General features: G+C 39.5%; 2 protein-coding genes across 2 annotated transcripts in view; both read right to left on the bottom strand.

Annotated features, from left to right (window-relative positions):
• CEMIP (cell migration inducing hyaluronidase 1) overlaps window positions 1-2206 on the bottom strand; it is a 65104-nt gene extending 62898 nt beyond the window's left edge. The window contains exon 1 of the mRNA XM_067555714.1: window positions 2109-2206. Coding sequence (XP_067411815.1) covers window positions 2109-2166 — 58 coding nt within the window. The 5' untranslated portion in view covers window positions 2167-2206. The remainder of the gene's footprint in view (window positions 1-2108) is intronic.
• A 9784-nt stretch (window positions 2207-11990) lies between these two features.
• LOC137158113 (inactive cell surface hyaluronidase CEMIP2-like) overlaps window positions 11991-19914 on the bottom strand; it is a 70768-nt gene continuing 62844 nt past the window's right edge. Inside the window, exons 23-25 of the mRNA XM_067555716.1 lie at window positions 17751-17911; window positions 15718-15827; window positions 11991-12352 (exon numbers count right to left, since the gene is read on the bottom strand). Of these exons, the coding sequence (XP_067411817.1) occupies window positions 12198-12352; window positions 15718-15827; window positions 17751-17911 (426 nt within the window). The 3' untranslated portion in view covers window positions 11991-12197. The remainder of the gene's footprint in view (window positions 12353-15717; window positions 15828-17750; window positions 17912-19914) is intronic.

Raw genomic sequence — 19914 nt, 5'->3', positions numbered from 1 at the left:
AATTAAAGAAGATTGAGGTGAATGGGAGTTTGAACAATGAATCACTTCCCCTCAATGGGAGTTGGAGGGTCTCACGAGTTCTTGGAACTTTGCCCAGTGTGATTCACAGGTTCTTTCCCTTTAAAAAAAAATGCAGTTCAGTTGAAGTAATTGGTCAATCTGCAAGGTCACTGAATATGTAGGACAATGGATATGGGGTGAAATCCTGGTCCCATTGAAATTAATGGCAAATCTCATTGGGGTCAGGAATTCGCACAAGGCATCTTTCTAGATCAATGAGAAGGCCTTTGTTTTTGTAATGGATACAAATACATTCCAACTGATGGACAAAGCAGCCAGGATGGACCAATTTTAAGACTTTCTCACTGTCAAGATTTTCCAGCGCTGATGCTCAGGAAATACTCTGATAATTAGAGAGTCATATTCTGTACTCTTTTGCCACTGGAGAACTGAAAGGACAATCAGTGTTCTGTAACTTCCTGAACAAAATCGGTTTATCTGCATTCAGTTTCCTGTCAGTTTCCAAATTAACTCCAACTCTTAAGAAAACAACAGAATTGGATCAGTCATTGGTTTGGACATCCTCTATTAAGACTCCATTATCCAGGGTACCAAGTGACATTTCATGTGTGTAACATATATGTCCTGACTCTCCAGGAGTTCTTTACATAGAATTGCAAAGAATCCTAATAATCTGTTGAGCAGTGACTCAAACACTGAAAAATATCCAAGGCCCAAATCAGATCTGGCATTCCTCCTGATTTACTCTGGCTGAGGAAAGATCAGAATCAGGCTCCTGATTTCTACTGAGTTTTGTATAGAATCAGAGCAGTCTGAAAACATAAATAATTCAGGCTATAGATGGGACTTGCATTATAAGCAGATACTTGAAAACAACACTAATTTGAACAGACAACTGAAAGAAAAGATCAAGGGTTCTACCAGAAACAAGGATGATTGAAAGTGTGCTCACATCAAGGACTGTAAATCAGTCACAGACACTGACATGAGTCAAATGCAGAGGTATAATTTTCCAGACTGACTGAGTTGGATGGGTAAAAGCCAGTCATTACTACTATTTATTTGTTTGCTTATGGCGGATCTTTTCCAAACACTGAAGAAAACACAACCCCAGCCCTGAAAAATTTCTAGTCTAAAGACAGGCAGAGAAGTAGACAGAAGTTAGAGGAGGGAATTTATTCTTATGATTTGGATTTAAATTAGCAAAATCCAGGACCATTCAGAGTTAAACCTATTCCCTGAAATGCAGAGATCCAAGAGCTGTGCAGAAACTCTCTACAATCCAGTCGTAATCTGTGTATAATGTCCATTGCCAGCCCCAGAAGGACTGAAACAGCTGTCAAAGGCTCTGCAGTGCCCCTTTACTTCATCAGAGAGGAAATTTCAGCCTTAACTATGAATCTCCTTGTCTTTTGGCACTTATATGCCAGCTCCCCTTCAGGGCACTGTTCAGGGAATTAGCTAAGTTTTAAAATTCCCCAAGCACAGCAATGACAATTTGCCCCACGTTGTTGCTTATTGATGGGTTTGAGGGTTAAATTTGGAGGATTTAAAAATAAAATCAAACAAATCAGCCATGGTTTGCTTTATGTTCTAACTACAGTGAGGAGAGTTGTAGCTTGGAGAGTCTGAACAAAATGCAAAATCCTTTTCCTCTTATCAGCATGACCCAGAGAGAGACAGAGGAGATATCCTGGGCCAGATGGATTTTTGCTCTCCCCATAATTTCTGATGTTCTATCAGTGAGAGGGGAGCTGGGACAATGCAATATAAAATGCTCCTAAAGCACATCTCAGAACAACAGCTCTTGGGCTAATTTATAAACATAGAATGTGAATAAGCTAAGAACACCGCATAGTATTTTCAACCACTTAGTAGTTTCCTCCTTTGCCTTTAATGAAGCTGCTCTAGGCTAGAGAGGCTGGAGAACTTGGAAAATGAATCCTGTTATGCGTTTCCTCACATGGCTAGTGCTATAAACTCCTTGCAGACATTGGATTAAGGACTGAAAAAACACCTGACCTACAGATCCATTTTCCTTAGTTACAAATACTGTTATAAGCCACTTCTTCGGGCTGGAAACTTACCTGTGTCTACAGAAGAGATTACAAATAGAAGAGAAACAAAACTGATGACCAGATGCATCCTGAAAAGTGAGGCTGCTTTCTGTATTCTTAGTTCTGTGGAGACCTGTGACAAAAAACATCAAGGCAGGAATTAGATCTTTCTCAGCTCAAACATTTTTAAAGCAAAAATTACACGGGACAAGAGAAAGGGTAACATCCAGTTTTCTGACTAAGCAGGCTGTCACTTTTCACTCTTCTTGAATTGTTAGAGCAGAACACGAAAACAAGAAACACCCCCAATGTACACCCCTTTCTTAGGTTTACTATTAAACCACTCAGCTATTCAAACATATACACAGAAAGGAATGACAGCATGTGAACAGAAACCTCTTAGGAATGCAGTATAAACATATATGGTGGCAGGACTGTGGATGGCTGAATAGTCACATGTGCAAAACAAAATCCCCCTCCCCAAAATGAAAACAACCCTTAAGATCAAATTTTCAGAGTGGTCTCATTGTGAGCACCCTAAACTGTATGCCTGTGTTCTGGGTGTGAACTTTCAGCAACCCAATTCCATGCATCCCTAAATTCTGACCTGTGCTCACAGCTGCAGCTCCAAGTCTGCAGCTTCTGGACTTTTGGGTCAGGACTGCCAACTGTCTGTAAATTTACGGACGGTCAGTTAAAAAAAAAAAAAAAAGAGTACAATTTTAACATGGTCAGTAAATTCGTAAATAAATTAAAATGTCCGTAAAATTGGGTAGAAATAAAACATATTGTATTTTGACATTGATTGTTGTCGTTCAGAATCACTTATTGTATCATAAAACAACATGGACCATGACTTTATCAATGTCCTGTTTTCTATTATTGCGCATACCCAAAGAACCCGATTGATCAATTAACTGCAGCTAAAACAATTGCGTAATTGCAAGTTCCTGTGTACACAATATCGTGAGCGATTACATACTTTTGTGACATTATTGTATTGTTTATGGTATATTTAGTGATGTCAGTAAAAAGTTTACCGTGTCAGTAAAAAAAAACAAAAAACAAAACCAACTTCAGATCATGTCAGTAAACACTAAAATGCAAGGTTTGCAATCCTGTTTTGGGTGCTCAGAAAGTCATCCACCCCACATTGAAATTCTGGGAGCAAATATAAAGGTTGCTTTTAGAAATGTTCCTCCAAAGATCTAGCTTCAGTGTCATGAAATTTAGATTTATAGTAGGCTGGAGTGCTGTCTTTAAGTAATCCCACTGTGCCTAGGATTATTGTGATTATAGCCCATATCCTAAGAGCCTGATTATGCAACTCTACTTCCTGCTGGTGAGAATTTATTGACATGAAAAGTCCCACTGAGGTCAAGGGTTATGTAGTGCTGTGCATACTACTTATGTAAAATGTTCATTCATATGTATTTGTAAGGTATTATTTAAAATTCATATTCTTTATCCAGTATAGTCCTTGGAGCCATTATATTTTATTATGCAATTCTGTAGTTAGGGACTTTTAAAGAAACTTGTTTGTAACCCACATGCAATATAATGGTTATAGTGTAATACAGAATCAGCATATGATTGGACAGATTGTTCAGAGACATTAGTTTGTTATATCCATCGGGTTCTTCTGTATGTCAATTAACATCAGTTTAGGCTCTTCTTCATATCTATACATAGTATTTGCTTTTAAAGTCACTGATAGTTGTGTGAACATCTTGAGGGCAGTCTCTTCAAACACAGCATTTTGCCGCAAACAAGACCAGTGGGTTCTTTTCCAAATTAAATAAAACCTCCCCATGCAGACACAAGGTACCTGTTCATATTGCAAAGTCATGGTGTGTCAAATGTTTGTTTAGAAAATCACATTGATTAGGAGTTATACAGGTAAAAGCAATAAAAGAAAACTCTGGAGACTTCCAATTTCTTACATAAGAAAACTTCTATTATTGTACTTCTCTCGTAATTTATTAAAAAAAACCCTCAATATTTAGTCTGGAGGAAATCCTACAGCTGAAATAAATACAGGTAGGGTCAATGCAGTGCATATAAATGATACAATTGTAACTACTACTGTTTACCCAAAACTTAGTGCCATGTAATTTGGTGCATTGTATTAAAATAGCATTTCAACCACATTTCTCAAGAAACATCCCGACTGGAAATATGTTTGCTTATACTGTTGTAGGGCACAGTGACATTAATGTTGCTGGTCACAATATGATGCTCAATGCTCTCATTCTCTCCCCCCGTACAAAAAAAAAAATGAATTTTTTATCAAAATTACCATGATTTGAAAAATGTGTCAACTTGGACAACATTTTGTTTAAAAAAAACAAAACAAAGCATTTCAATAACGTTGAAACAGCCTGTTTCAGCATTTTCAGTATTGAACATTTTGATTTTTCATTTCAAAATGACTTTTCAAAATGAAATTCAGTATATTTACATAAAAACCAGTTTAAAGAAAGTTTTAAACAGTCAAAATTTAAATGAAATATTTCAGTTTTATCAAAATGAAATGTTCTAGTTCTTTAAAAAATCCCAAGATTTTCCAGAGTTTCATTTTTCATTTTCTGGGAATTTCAAAACTTTATTTTCATTCCATTTTGGAACAGGTAACATTTCAAAATCATGGCATTTGCTGCAAATGGAAAAAAAAAATCTACTTCCTGCCTTGCTCTACTCAATAATGGTTTAATCTCTGACTGATGTACATTTTCAGTGAGTGGGAATAATTCAATAGGATTGTGGTCAAAACTAATCAGTATGCATCTGAGCATTTAACAATGTCAGCCTTTTATAAGCCAGGAATGCTATAGTAAGTGTTATGGAAGTACAGCGGTGACCATTAAAAAGTCAACATTTGCCCACAGTTATTGCACAACATGATTTGAAATATGGTAGTTATTGCCTATTTTAAGTGGAAGCAAAAACTGTGCTGCTGTGATACTGCCGTGTAGCAATTGTGAAAGCTGTTTTATAATGATGACAACTGCCTATCAGTTTTGTTTGAAGGCATAAACTTTCTAAAATTTGGTCTTCCATTTCTCACACATTGGTTAGCTACAAAAATTCATGGAAGTGAACAGAACGGTATGAGTTTTGACAGTGATAGCATGCATTTTCTCTATCATTATTGGGTAATAAAGAAATTTCTTTGCCAGGGTGCAGGGACATTTGTCACTTTCTGTGGCCATTGCTTCCTTTGGAGACAACAGCTGTGGGTTACTGCCAGCCAGTGCCAAATGGTATAGGCCACACCATGCTGTGCAACAGGATGAATTCTTCTCCAAATGCATCCTTCTGCATAAAGCAAAGATCAAAGCTTGAGGATAAAGAATACAACGTTTCAAATTTAAATTTTTTTTGGAAGGTGCCAATTGTGTTGGACCCAAATCATTTCTGCAGCATCTTAACTGCCGTGGTTAAAACAAGCTCTTTTCTCTTCTCTGGCTAAATGGGCAGGGGCTCAGTTCAATTCTCAGTGTTCACTCTGGTAAAAACCTCCATCGCTGTTGGTGATAACTGGCATTCTTGTATGGACATCTCAATGGGCCAAACAGAGTGAGCTCCGTTCCTACCACGAACAGGTCCTCTGCCGGGTCAGATCTGAGTTACACTGCAGAGCAACATGGGAAAAACCAAAATATAGGAAAAACAGAGCAATGTGGGAAAAATACAATTCCTGTTCTAGGGATAAACAGAGGAGCTCAGGTTCTGTGGGTGACAGTTCAACACCTTTCACAAGCTTTATATTCAAATAGTAAAAAAAAATGTAAGAAGGAAAAAATGACTCTTTCCATTCATGTCTTCTGGGAGGGAGAATTTCAGAACAGTGCCTGCTGCAAACTGGGCGGTTTTGTTATCTTAGACTAGAGCAATGAGTCATGTGGTGTAAAGCAATCTAGCTACATTTTACTTGAACAGACCCCACATTATTAAGTTCGACTATGATGTAATCACTTCTGTCAACAAATGGCCACATATATTCAAATGCTTTGAAAGTGTAAGGGCCATGCAAGAATCCTAAGTAAATCTTGACTGTTTTTCAAATTCCATCTGCAAATTCTCTGTTGGGTGAGAAAAGTTTTTTCATTTAGCCGTTAAAAGCCACCTGGCAATTGTAAGTGGGATTCATATCCCTAAGTCTGGCAAGACACTCTTTGAAATGATTCCCATCTGTTGAATCCTTCCAAAGAGTGAATATTAGCAGACAATGCTAAAAGTAGATACAGGAAGCCATTAGTCAGTGCTTAGATGGCTGCTACTGCAGGTGTCAATAGTCATAATGCATTAGAAAACATTAAAGAACTCGGGGCTGTGTAAAAAGTAGCCCTGATCTAATCTAGTTCCCCATAGTTTTATGCTGAAGTAGACAGAACAGATGGTGCTAGGGGGAAAAAGTAAACATACATTTAAGGACAGCTTGATATTTAAGAAATTTCATATTGAAATCGTAAGTGTGGGCTCCCTATAGTTCCTCAGTCAGCAAGGGGAATTACTCGTGGTTGTCAAGGTAATAATCCGATCTCACTGAGGGCTGTAAAGAACATTGAAGCCATTTCATGTTACAGAAAAGTCTTTGATGCTATTAAACGGGTAACAATGTAGAGTGACATGTTCAGCAGAAAGAGAAGCCTCTAATCTGAACCCTAACAGAAAAGTAGAAAGTGGGCAGAAATGGCAAGCATTTAAACAGGAGAATTCCTTTTCTTTTCTGTCCTCTGACAATAGAGAAGGTAGGATACTACACCGGGACTCAGGAGATCGGGGTTAAATTCCTGTCTCAAGAACAGATTTCCTACATGACCCTGGGCAAGTCACAGTCTCTCCGTGCCTCAGTTCCCCTCTGTAAAAGGGGATAAATAAGACTTCTGTTCCTCACAGGGGTGTTGGGAGGATAATATTCAATATTGCTTATGAGGCGCTCAGATACTACCATAGTGCTGAAGCCATAGACATACCAAGATAGGTAGATAGTTATTTAGTAGCCCAGACACTGTGGCCAAGATTTTCCAAAGAGACTCTTGATTATGGATACTTCAGATTCTCGGAGCCAATAGGATACACCTTAAAGGGGGCTGATCTTTAGAATCTGGATCCTCAGCACTTTCTGAAAATGAAGCTCCTTTAAGGTCTCTCTAAAGTTGAGCACCCAAAAATGGCTTTTAACTCCTGCCAATTTCAATGGAAGTTGAACGAGCTCAGCACTTCATAGAATCAGACCCAGAGCCCTCTAAAGTTTTGGGTAGCATCTATATCGTTTAGAAGCCTAAAGCCCCACTTTCGACAGTGACTTAGGCATGAAGGAGGCTGTGTCTCACTGAAAGTCAATAAGACTTAAGTGATTTTGAAAATTTTATCCTTTGTCAATAAAGAAGAAGGAAAGGGATGGCCAAGCATTTGTGTATTACTCAGGAAGATGGCCAGTTGTCTCAGACTGGCAATTGGGAGGCATAATGCAATGTGTATATTGCCTGCATTTGGTACGTGGGTGTGTTTACTCATTTACTAACACACGGCCCAGCATTTCTTGCAAATATAGCGACGTTCCTTGGACAAATGGGGCCAAATTTCTAAGAGGCCTAAGACAGCCTCTCATTTGCACCTGCACACTCACATATGCAGCTTTTATTGTGTGCATCAGTGAAATTTAGAAGCAGCTTTTGAAACACGGGTCTCTAGTATCCCGAGTGTTCAGGTGGAAATAGTGTCATTTGTTGAATGTTCGTAACTATGGAGTCTTTTACCCCGACTGGAAGGAAAGTGTTTCTAGCAGCCCAACAGGGTAGTAGTATCCCTTCCTACACCCATGTCACACGGCTCATTTTAACAACCCATGGTTCTGCATTGGGATGCAAATATTTTTCGTTTTGCTTTTGTGGCCCTTTATTGTTTGGGTCTGGTTCACGCCTCAGCTCCTTGCCTGCTTCCCCTGGACACTTGCCTCTTGCTCTACTTTTGGGAGGAAAGCTATTTTTCAGAAGTTTGGGTACATGCCTCTCCTTTCTCCAGCTTCTCCTTCACCAGTTGTTAGCTTCAGACTGGGTGTAGGGCTCTGTGTTGTACTACTGGGATTCAGGGTCTGGACCTGTCTGATATGATCAAATAAATCTCCAGGATAATAAAGCACATGTACCATCAGTGATTTGTTCTAATATTGGCGCTCAAGCTCACAGCCAAATAGCTCTTGCCCTTCTCTCTCTGAATGGCCTCAGAAATCATAATTGTGTTGACAGGAGCTCAAAAGGACTTCAGAAGTGCTGCCTGGAGGCTTCAGTCGCCATCCTATCTAGGTTTTTATATAACATTCATCACCTCCCAGAGAGCTTGATCCTGCTTCCTTTGTCCAGTGACGTAGGACCAGGCCCACAGGAGTTCATTACATCACTCTACGCTACCTTTTGAACAACATCAAGGTCTTCCTCAGCCTGGTTAATGACCTAGAAATAAAGCTGTCCTACCAGTTGTTTTGGCAATGAATCCACACTTCACTCCTCTCCTCTGGCAGTTTCTCTCGGACCATCTCAGGCCTCCTTCTACCTCATAGACTCAAGAGATCAATTCCCTCAGAGCGCTGTGAATCATGTCAGCTTTGTAGCACAATGGCTTGGTCCCACAACAGTGGCATGATGTTAGCTGGATGAGCGAGTACGCAAGCCATTCATCAGGGAGCAAGAATCTAGCCAAAAAACCACTAACCTCAACATGTAAAAACCTCTTTGGTTGTTTCAGCTGTGAAGTTTTCAAAGCAGAGAACAGAGATTAGCGATGCAGCCCTTACCTCCCTGGCCAAATAACCTGCACACATGCAGCAGAAATTCAAAGAAGAAACAAAACAGTAATATAGAACATGGGTCTATCCAGTGAAATAAGGCTTAGCTTAATATACACGACTCACATTACAGAATATATACTGAGGACAGAGTTAACTCCACTTCTATAGAACGACTAGTATAAAATTACTAATTTATCCAAAATAAATTTGTTAATGCTATCTATAGACATGGATTTACAGATGCACTGATATACACATTATAGACATGTAGGTACGTTTAAAGACATTACATTCATGTAATGTATAAAAATGATGTCAACATCTATGCATTAACATTTCTGATAGGACTGACTCCATCATAAGAGTCAGACTTTCACTCACCTGATTCCGTCTCAGTCAAGGGAGATGCCAAGGCAAGATGGAGTCATGATGACCAAATACAGGAAGAGTTTGAAGGGCCCTGGCCTTCCATTCTGAACTACCTTCCCCCCTCCATTCAGTCTGTCTGACCCCACATTGAAGCTGAAATTGTCACAGCTGCCCAGCAGCTAAGAAGACAAGTAGAGTTTCAAGGGGGCTCAGAAACATACTGTAGCTTTGCTAAATGTTGCTATCCAGCTAGGTATCATCTGGGCCAACAGGAGAGCAGCTCAGATACCATGGCAATGAAGAGAATATAAACAGATAAACAACCTGTATTTTAACTCTGCATCACTAATAAGATGAAAATTACTGTTTGCAGTGTTCATTGACAGCACAGTTGCAGATACAGCAAGTCCCATTTCCCCCACTGAATTATGGGAAAGCTCTTGCTGCTCCCACTCAACATACTCATGCTGCTCCACAACAGTTAGCAAGATACAAATTGTCAAGTGCTTCATTCATATCACTGTGAACTGCACTGTCTGCATTTTTTTAAATCATGCAGTGAGTCTTCACATCCCTAGAAAACCCCTAAATTGTGTCCATCTACTGCAGTGAAAGAGCTGCGTTTGGAAAGATAGAATAGGAATGAGAAGTGATTCTGCTGCATGCACCTAGGATGCACTTGGTCTTATTACAGTATTTAGGCCAATTTACTGTCAGTTCTCTCCCCCCTCACAATGAGCAAGGGAGCTGATCTGAGGATCACATGAGCTTTAATTCATAATGACCTGATATTTTTTAAACAATCACAGTTTCCTCTGTAATTTTAATTTTTTCTTTTATATAACTTTCCCAGGAATTTAGGGTTGGTGGGAGGTACTGGATTGACAGCTGAGGAGACCAACACTGTATTTCTATCCACAGAGCACATATATCAAAGGTAACAGTATTGCAAACTTCCCCATCACTGACCTGCCAGTGATCTGGAATTAGAAGGACAATGCTTAAAGATGAGAAAATATGCTGGATGATGACACATTTCATTAGTTGTTGGCCTCTAAGCCAAAACTGTTAAAGTTGTAAATGAGTGCTAGTTGTCCTGCTGATTGTTCTAAGAACAACTGCCTCCCAGGAAATGCACTGAGGAAAAAGTCATTTTATAAACAAAGAAAAAGAAATCAAATAAAAATTGCTGATTTATTTTTTGTGATGCAAAGGTTACAAAATAGTCTCCTAGTACCTAGGTCTCATGTACTCTGCGGGATGTAGATATAAGAAAAAAAGACTAATTGCAGCTTAGAACTATAAGAACTCTTGTCCAGCTTTTGACATCCAGCACAGTGTAAAATCTAAGATAATTTAACAGTAGGCAAGTCAGTTCCCTCAACCCCGCAGTAATAATAGGAACATCACTATTATTTCATTTGTTTACACAGGAAGTTTGCTCTAGTCAACAGCTGACTCAGGAGTCTTTGGATGGATTCCTGGACCCACTGTAGTCATTGGGCATTTTGCTATCGACATCAATGGTATCAAGATTTTAACCTTTTCTTTTTTCTCCCAAAAATATCCTTTCCTTGCTTCATCCACACACCTACTGTTCAGATCAGAACCTTCACTGACATCAGTGAGGGTTCTGCATATAGAATGTGACCTCAATTAATAAATGTCTAATACCCTGAAGGATTTTGGAGAATATTTTACAGACAATCCCATCATCATTAGCAGTCAACCAAAGCTAAATACATTTCACATTCTAGTCCAATTGGTTTATAAAATTCTCAGCATTTTGGAGAATTATTCAGCCTCTGAAAAGATTGCTACACCTGTCAAAAGAGATATTTACCTGCATTCTTTCAAAAATTACCTCCCCCTAATTGTTGTTATTGGTAGCACAATGTTAACCAAAATTTCAGTGCAGCCTCTACATGGTAGAGTCAATACCAATTTTGTGGGTGACAAGTCTCCAGTTCTTCCCCATTTTGCATTCAGTGCTATTATTATAGGTCTTAATTATTGCAAGCAGCAGCAATTTAAAAGAAAAACCACAGAGAAACAGTCTCTATGTGCTAGCAGTGGCCCAGATCCTCCTCTGCCTTACTGAACCAAACTGCTATTGACATCAGCAGGAGAAAAGTCCACATGAGCATCGCCTGAGGAAGGCAGGATTTCGCTTTACCATACCAAGATAAAGACTTTCAAGTATATGAATCAAGGTAAGTTACGTGAGTTTTCATGCCAGTAGAATAGACATTATTTCACCAGTCATTAGCTACAGATAGAAACAATCACACTGTAGATATTAAGCCTCATAGGAGAGAAGACATTATTGAGATTATCCTGAGTTTATCCATTGATGCACATAGATTTTATTAACTTCAGTTCATTTAAGGAGCTGTGGCAGATGGAGATCCTTTTTTCTTGTTTTATGTTTTTAAGAAAGACCTAAATTTGTACAGAAGTCATTGGATTCCTGACTGCAAATTAAAAGGCAGAAGGAGAGGGAGAGGTTCCCAACCTCTGAGAGAGTTCACCACCTTTCTTGGATATTGTAAACATTTCCTTGACAAGTTTCATTCCTGGCTTGCACGCTTTTGAGGAGCAAATTTTCACCTTTGCAAAGCACCAGATTGTACCAAATGGCTGGTATCTTCTGGTTTCCTTGGGAAAGGTAGCCTTTAGCTATTTCACACCACTGCAAAACCATTCCATCCACGCACTACTTGGAAAAACAAAGCTTTACCCACACTGTGTAAGATCAGAATATATTTATTAGTTGTAAAAAAAAAAAAAAATACATCAGCCTTATACAAACCCATAAAAACACCACCGTCCGGAGTTACATTGGGAGTTGTAGGATTTGCCTGGCTGATGTTCAGATATTTAATCTTGCTACGTTGTTGACTTATTTCCCCAGCCTCATTGGAGTGCTTTGAAAGGGTTCAGACACAGAAAGAATCCTAAAATTCTGCAGTGTTAGCTGAACATTTGTATTCTCTCAACATCAAGGGAACATAATGCTGTAGAAAAGCAGCTTTCTGATTAGCAGCTTGATTAAGGATTTTAATCCAGGAGGGTCTGGCCTGTCCTTTATATCCAAGCATAGCAAAACTCCCTGGAAAGAGAAACAAAAAGTGTGACCCTCTGCATCACTGAGCTAGAGGGAATAACCATTTATTGTCATGGCAGAAACTCACTGCACAGATCAAGGAAACATGTTAGCCATCCATGTTCTTGGATTACAGTAATATAACATTTTATAAAACAGGATGAAGGAGGGGGGAACAATGCCTGAGATAAACCACACTGAAGCAGTATACTGATTGCACTGTCTTAAGGCATTTCAATGAACTGTGACAGAGGATCCCAGGTTTGAGTTAGCGGGACTATTTTTCCGTTGTCTATTTTTAAATGCTGGTATTTTTTCATATCTGACTGGATGAAAATGCTCAGGAATTTTGCATCCTTATTTTATTAGTTTAGATCAGATTTTTCGGCTATGCCTGAACTGTTGTCCCTCAGGCTGACTCTCCATAGTAGTGTGCTGCACAGTCATGTGTGTCCTTTGGTTTTAATAATAATACATTACATTTGTATTATTCCTTCTGCTGCAAAGGATCCCACGGCTGTTTGTAATCTGCGGGTTCAATCCTACAAATCTTACTCATGCAACAGGACTATTAATGTAAACACTTTTCATGTGAGTAGGAGTTGCAGTTCCAGGCAACAAGGTCCCAATTCTGTTCCTGGTGAAATGAATGGCAGTTTTGACAGTGACTTCAGTGGAATTTGGATCAAACAATATACATTTAGAGGAACTGTTTCAACCCTCATCACCAGATAGCCACCTCTGGAATGGACCGTGGCACCTATTTTAACAGTACAGAACAATGGTACACAGTGCCAGAGTCAAATACTGCATACAATTGAAGTATCTAGAGGTATTTTAATATAAATTTCCCAGATTCAAAATTTGTCACAGACATTTGGACTAACACCCTTGTGCTTGTGAAAAGTGTGACTGGGGAGAGGGGACGGCATGTGGTCAGTTCTTTGGGTTTTTTATTTCATCCAAAAGACAGCAGCAGCACACTATCCCCTAGCATGATGCTGACGTGTTAGTTCATTACTGACTCAGAAAGAAGAATGCCACCTGTCAAACTACTAGCACCCTTTACTTCAGGCAGCAACATGGATTTTCACTAAAAGAGCGTGATTTTGTGTGAGGCATTTCCATTCCTTTTTACACCACCAGTGATGATACAAAGAGCCGTGGTGGAGGACAGAAGCATGCACATAAAGTACTCTAAAGGGAGCTGATCAGGAAGTGTTTTTAGATTCCAAGAAAATTTAAAAAGAAAAAAAAAAGTTGTCAAATTTTCAACAAAAATTTCTGTGTTTTCAATCAAAAAACCGAAAACTGAAAACATTTTGGTTTTCTGCCAAAGACTAAAATTTTTAGTGTTTCAATGGCTAAAAAATGAAAAATATTTTGTGCAAAATTAAAAAGATAAAACAGCTGCTCAATAAGTAAAAGGAGAACAAAGCTGAACCCATCCTCCTTGCTCTGAAGTGTATGCTCCCCACTTATTGAAAGAATAATCTGAGTGAATTTTAACATAGTCACTTAAACCAGGCTTCAGAATAAGTTTAAATAAAAACAAACAATTTTTCTGGACAAGTTACTTCACAGTTGTAAACAGAGGCCAAAAAAAAAAAAAAAAGGTGACTGAAAATACAGCCAATTCCACTTCTGACCTCTGCTTGAGAGGTATCAAACTGAATCACAGATGGCTGGCTGGCAGATTTTCTTATCATCTAAAGGAATTACTCCACAAAAGTGGTACTTGGCCAACCTCCTATTTTCCAGTAGGATTACTGTATGGAAATATGGCACAGCAAGTACAGTATCCACATGGCTGCTACATTCACACTAAGCCTTTGACAAGCATTTCGGCTAAAAATCGACAAAAGACAGGAAATTCAAGATTAAGCCTGCTCAGTCAAGCCAATCCTTGCCAGTCTGGGGCACTACAGCACACTGAGTACCTCTGATATTCTTGGAGCTATGCAGTACCTCAGCACAGTGCTGGCAGGTACTCGGTTTCAAATTCTGCCCTGAGGTGCATATGAGCAACTCCCTTTTGCATGCACTTACTTGGGGACAGAATTTGGTCTGGAGGATGGAAGTGCAGGCTTAAATCGGAACATCCCTTCATTTGATTATTCTGCTCTCATTGAAGTCAATGGGAGTTTTATCTGACTGCAGTGGCAGCAGGATCAGGCCCTAGCTCACTTCAAGAAGACCTGATCTTGCTCTGTTTTCTCAGTTTGAAGACAGTGGGAGTTTTGCCTGCCTAAGAACCAATTAATGGGATTGGGACACAGTTTTGTATCACTATTTCCCTCTTCTTTCTTTCTTGTTCCTTTACAAACATTTTACTGATTTTAAAACAATTATATGAAATCCTATATGGGCCTCAACAAAATGGAAAGAAATCCATTGACTGCAGTGGGCTTTTGGTTAGACCCTGTGAGAACAACAAAGCATGGGCAAGCAACCAAAAAGCACAACACTTTCCTTGCAAAAGAAGTCAATCCACTGACTGGAAACTGAAGTGGTAATGGGGGTGGGATAGGCACCCCAGCAAAGACAATGATAGCAACCTCCATTACAGCAAATGATAGACAAACAAACACCTAATCCAAATTGCAATCTAGTTCATCCAAAAACTTTTGAGATGAGGGTTTCTTCATCTCCCAGATGGGTTGCGACTATAGAGAGAAAAGCCCTTCTTACGGCATTTTGGAATGTCTGTTTCTAGTCTCGGGAAGTGCAGAGGTGCAAGAAAACATTAAAGAGAACAGGGAGATCAATTGTCTGGTTTCACTTTTGAGAAAAGGCTCAGCTTCTTATTTCCATCTGAACTGAAGGGGCACTTCATTATAGATTAGTTGAAGATCACTGTAAAATTTCTTATTACTGCAAATGATCTTGCAGGAAATCAAGGTAAAAGCATAAGTAGGGCTGTCCAAAACTGGTGATTTTTCCCATCCTGATCTAAATTTTGCTCTAAGATGAATTTCATTTCAAAGTTTTTTTTTTTCTTTAAACTTAATTTCATGGCTGTTTTTCCTCTGAAAACATTTGAATTTTAAAATTGGAGTCTATTCTTTGTTCCGCAACGATTCATTTCCACTCGAAAAATAAAGTGGTTATGTTTGTTTTTTTGAGTGAAAAGTTCACAAAATGTGGCTATTTATTGGTCAGATTGTTATAAATCTAAAACCGAACCTAAGTGTAAAAAAATCCTCAAATTTCTGCCTACCTCCAAGGGAAGAGCTTTTCCACAATTTTCACTAGATCATATTGCACATATTTATAGCACAGTGTATACTCAAACTCAGGTGGTGGTATTTGTGCATTTTCAGGTTTACTCAAAGAAGGCATAGCAGTATAATTCACATAAATAGAGTCACCTTTTTTGTAGAAGACAATAGGCTTTGCAGAACCTAACCTTGTAAAAACAGACATGTCAGAATTTCCCATCAGTTCTGCACCATCTTTAGAGCACACAAGAACAACTGATCTGAAAAGAAGGACAGTTATTACAGCACAACAGCAAAAGACTATTCTTGCTAAGTGTCTTTATGCCCCAACTCAGGAAAACACTTAAGCACGTGCTTAACTTTAAGCACGTGCTTAAGTTTCATTGCCTTCCCATTAGAATGCCTAAAGTTAAGCATGTGATTAAATGCTTTTCTGAAGCAGGGCTTTACCACCTTGTCAATGTTACCTTCATTTCAGTGAGAACTAAAACAAAGCAAAAATGAGTGGAAAAGCTTAACCTCCATAGGGTGTTGATATTTACCTCCAGGAGAAATTCACTTGAAATAAATGTAGTCCAAAATTCATATTCATACCATCTGCATTCTGGATCTCATTTTCAATCAAGCCTCAGGCTGGATTCTAACCTCACAGATGCAATTTAGAGCTCACAATGAATTGCATCTGCAATTAATTTTAGGCACAGTTGATCACATTTTAGGTGACTGGCTACCTGTCTGTGCCTATTAATCATGAACTCAGAGAGGAAAATCAGACTATGTATATATCGATGTCGGTATGTGTGAGTAGATTATTTCATATATTCACACGCGCATACATACCTGTGATGGGGTGATCACCCCACACAAGCCTTGGAGGGGTTAAGGTGGCTAGCTGGATCAATTAACTTCCCAGGGATCAGAGATTAATTAGATGAGGCTCAGCTGGATGGGAAGACAAGGGGCTTGTATAAAGCCTAGTAGCTGAGAGCAGCAATCTGCAGTCACTCCTTGGGAGAAGTGAGGTGTGAGGCTGGCAAACCCACAATGGGGGGGGGAGAGGAAGAGAAAGAGAGAGGAGAAGAGACAGAAGGCATGGAACAGGCTCAGGGAAAAACAAGAAGGTCCAGGAGGGAACAGATCTTGGCTGCTGAGTAGAGGGTCCCTGACCTGGAACCCAGAGTTTCACCCCTGAGGATGGCCCAGGTTTTCCTACCAGCCACTGGTGAAATGGCTCAGATCAGGCAGTGGAGAGCAAAGACTTTGATACCCTGGAAAGGGAGGACCATAATGACCTGGATAGAGGGCCAAGTCAGGCAGAGGAAGCTGGAGCGAGTGGGGCTGCAGGGTGAGACAGAATGATGGGGGAGAGACTATCAAAGGAGGGTGCAGCACCTGGAAAGATCTAATCCTCAAATTAGCCAGAAGGTGGCACCCCTAGCAGTGAGTGGACCCTGTGACAATACACATACACATGGGATAGCTCAACTGTGTTTATATCCATGGTCATGAACTCTCAGAAATGTCTTGGCGTGAAAATCTGTTTTCTGGTTATTTGACCTGCTTTTACCAGCAGCCAAGAATTTGTCTCTAAATCTCTGCTGCTTCATGTTCATGTGGCAACAAATAAAACCATAAAGGAATGTGGAACAGACATGAACAGAGATGATCCAGTGCACTGCTGAAGCACATCTAAGATAACAGAGCTGGCAGGCCAGCCAGGTCTATTGACTGGCTTGCCCAAGAAAAGTCCTGTGGCTGAGTCTGACACACCTCTGATTCTTCTCTGTCAGAAAAAGCAAACAGCCACCAGCAAGAACAAACTCTTTTTTCAGAAATGGAAAAAGGAGTCACTCTCTGCCCAGAAATTGCTGCCATTTCAACTGGACACCAGGGCAAATTAATAGAACTGCAAATGTCATTGCAAAAGGCCTTATCTACCTCATGGTGGAAAACAAATTGTTAACTTAAATGGAAGTGCCAGTTCTCCATAAAAATCTGTCTCAGTTTGCAATCTGTGCAATCCTCTGAGAGAAGCATAGTGTTTCTTCTATTTTCCTGGATTTTGTAAAAACCTCAATCTATCAGATTTCTCCAGGCACAAGATCAACTGAAAGTAGGTCATTTTCCTTTGTCTATCACCCACATGTTGCTACGTGAATTTAAGCTTTTAACACTCTGCTTACCTCTCTTCCACAGATGTTTGAACATAATCAGTTATTGCACTGGCAGCATTTACAGCATTAACTGTGTCAAAGTGCCGCCTACTCACAACTGCTCCTGAACATGCGTCTAGCACCAGGAAGAATATCCCACGGCTATTGAACAGGAAAATGTCTTCATTTATCTGCAACCAAAATACAGGTTAGGATTAGCTGAAGCAGTCTGACTAATGGGCAGACCTATAATTTATCATTAATATGCAAGAGGCATCAGCTCCTGAAGAGGTTTTATCACTAGAGATAGTGAAGAATAATAGAGTTTTGCCTAAGTCTGGTGATCTCTGTGCTATACAAAAATAGAGAAAGTCAAATTCTGTGTCTCAAAGAACCTAATTTCTAAATTAGAATAGGAGTTGTGAAACGCAATACACCAGTGGTCAAATTTTCAGCCCAGTCTTAATCAAGCCTCTGTTTATACAGGTGAATTTAAGGTCAGTAAAATGTCTCAGTACTTGGCTTTTGAATAATCTGGTCAAAAAACGGTTCTTTTCCTGGACAATTTCAATTTTTTAGTAGAAATTTGGTGACTAAGAAAATTTTGGTCAAAAACTGAAGTATTTTGATTGGGAAATGCTGCCACCATGCCTCATGCTCCCATTTACCTCAACGGACATTTAGAATTAGGACTACTGCTCAATCATGCCATGGCATTGAGGCTCAAGTAGTTCTCTATCATGGAGCCACATAACTAAGGGTGACATTATATACTAATACCTTATGGAATGAGATAGCTAGGCACACTGTATTGAAATGGAAGCATTAACTCTACATATAAAATAATATTAAAGGAGCAGCAAAGAAAGTTAGAGTCAGGTTAAAAACAACAATAGAGCAAGTGCCTGAAAGATTGCTAGGATTGCTGCATAGTAGGAATAATAGGTCAGTATATGGCATGAGGTGAATCTGGTGCTCAAACGGTTCAAAGCCCCTCCAGGTCCTACACACCCATGAGTTCAAATCTCATGCTTCTGATATGTGCTCTCCAGGGAATACTGGAGAGGTGGATGAGACTGAATGTGCATTGGCCACTGCCCAGCAGAAAGACTCCTGGGGCTGCTTTTCCCAGCATCAGGATATTCAAAGTTAAGAGCAAAGGGAGTTTTCAGGGTTGGAAGGAGGAGGGAGTTCCAACAGGAAAAGAGTTGGGAAGAGGCCACTGCAGGGTCACAGAGAATAAAAGGAATGGCAAGGGTAGCATGGGGCCAAGGGTAGGAATTAAGTGTGAGTCATGGTGTGGTAGAGAGGAGCTGTTTCAGATGCTAATATGAACTGAGACTTCTGACACGAATCACAGCTGAATGTCAGCTTCCTAGGCTTGGAAGAGCTGACTTTGCCAAATCTAAGAGTCATTTGGAAACTTCAGGTTATACATTAACAACACTTGAGGCTTGAGTTTCATCTGGCAAAATGAGAGTTCTGGGCTTATGCATGGCTTGTTCTTTTCGGGATTTTTTTCTTCAATTCCCCAGGCCTTTTGAGAAGCAGGGCAAGAATTCCTTTTCAAGCAGGAATCCTTACTGTTTGCCCAGCACAGCCTTTCATATGTATGTTTTGCAAAGGAAACAATTGTAGAAACAATGGTTTGAATTAAAGCTTTGGAAAACTGAAGTTTTATGAAATACCACTTGTTTTTCCCATCATCTCTAAATATGTCTGTGTGGGAATAAACTGCATAGAGCACCTTATATATACATTTTATAGTTCAGTGTAGCTAGTGATACATCCTCAGTTAACTCACCCTTGCTATTTCTTTTTTTGACAGAGGAACGAATGTGTCTGATAATAAAGCCCAGCTACTCTTAATTCAGAAGGACACTGCACTAGCTTGAGCTGGCATTCATCAGCAGTAACATCTCAAGTGCACGGGTACATTCTAGACACTGTGCTTGCATATGTGCGGTCGATGAGGAAAACTTGAACGATGGACAGATATGACCCCTAGCCGTAAATCCTCAGGAGGCCTGAATAGAGCTAGGCAATAATAATAATAATTTTGGGTCAAACCGAAGATGAAATTTTGAAAAATTTCTAGTGAACAAAGTGAAAATTCATTTTGGCTCAGTTTTCAGTTTCAACCACTTAAAATGTTTGAGTTAACTTTTAAAATAAAATTGAAAAAATTGAAAAA

Source organism: Emydura macquarii, unplaced genomic scaffold, assembly GCF_026122565.2.
Source record: "Emydura macquarii macquarii isolate MOO-44397 ecotype Brisbane River unplaced genomic scaffold, CSIRO-AGI_Emac_v2 contig_1644, whole genome shotgun sequence".
Taxonomy (NCBI): Eukaryota; Metazoa; Chordata; order Testudines; family Chelidae; genus Emydura; species Emydura macquarii.
The sequence above is the reverse complement of the archived record's forward strand: the minus strand, read 5'-3'. Positions and strand labels throughout refer to the sequence as shown.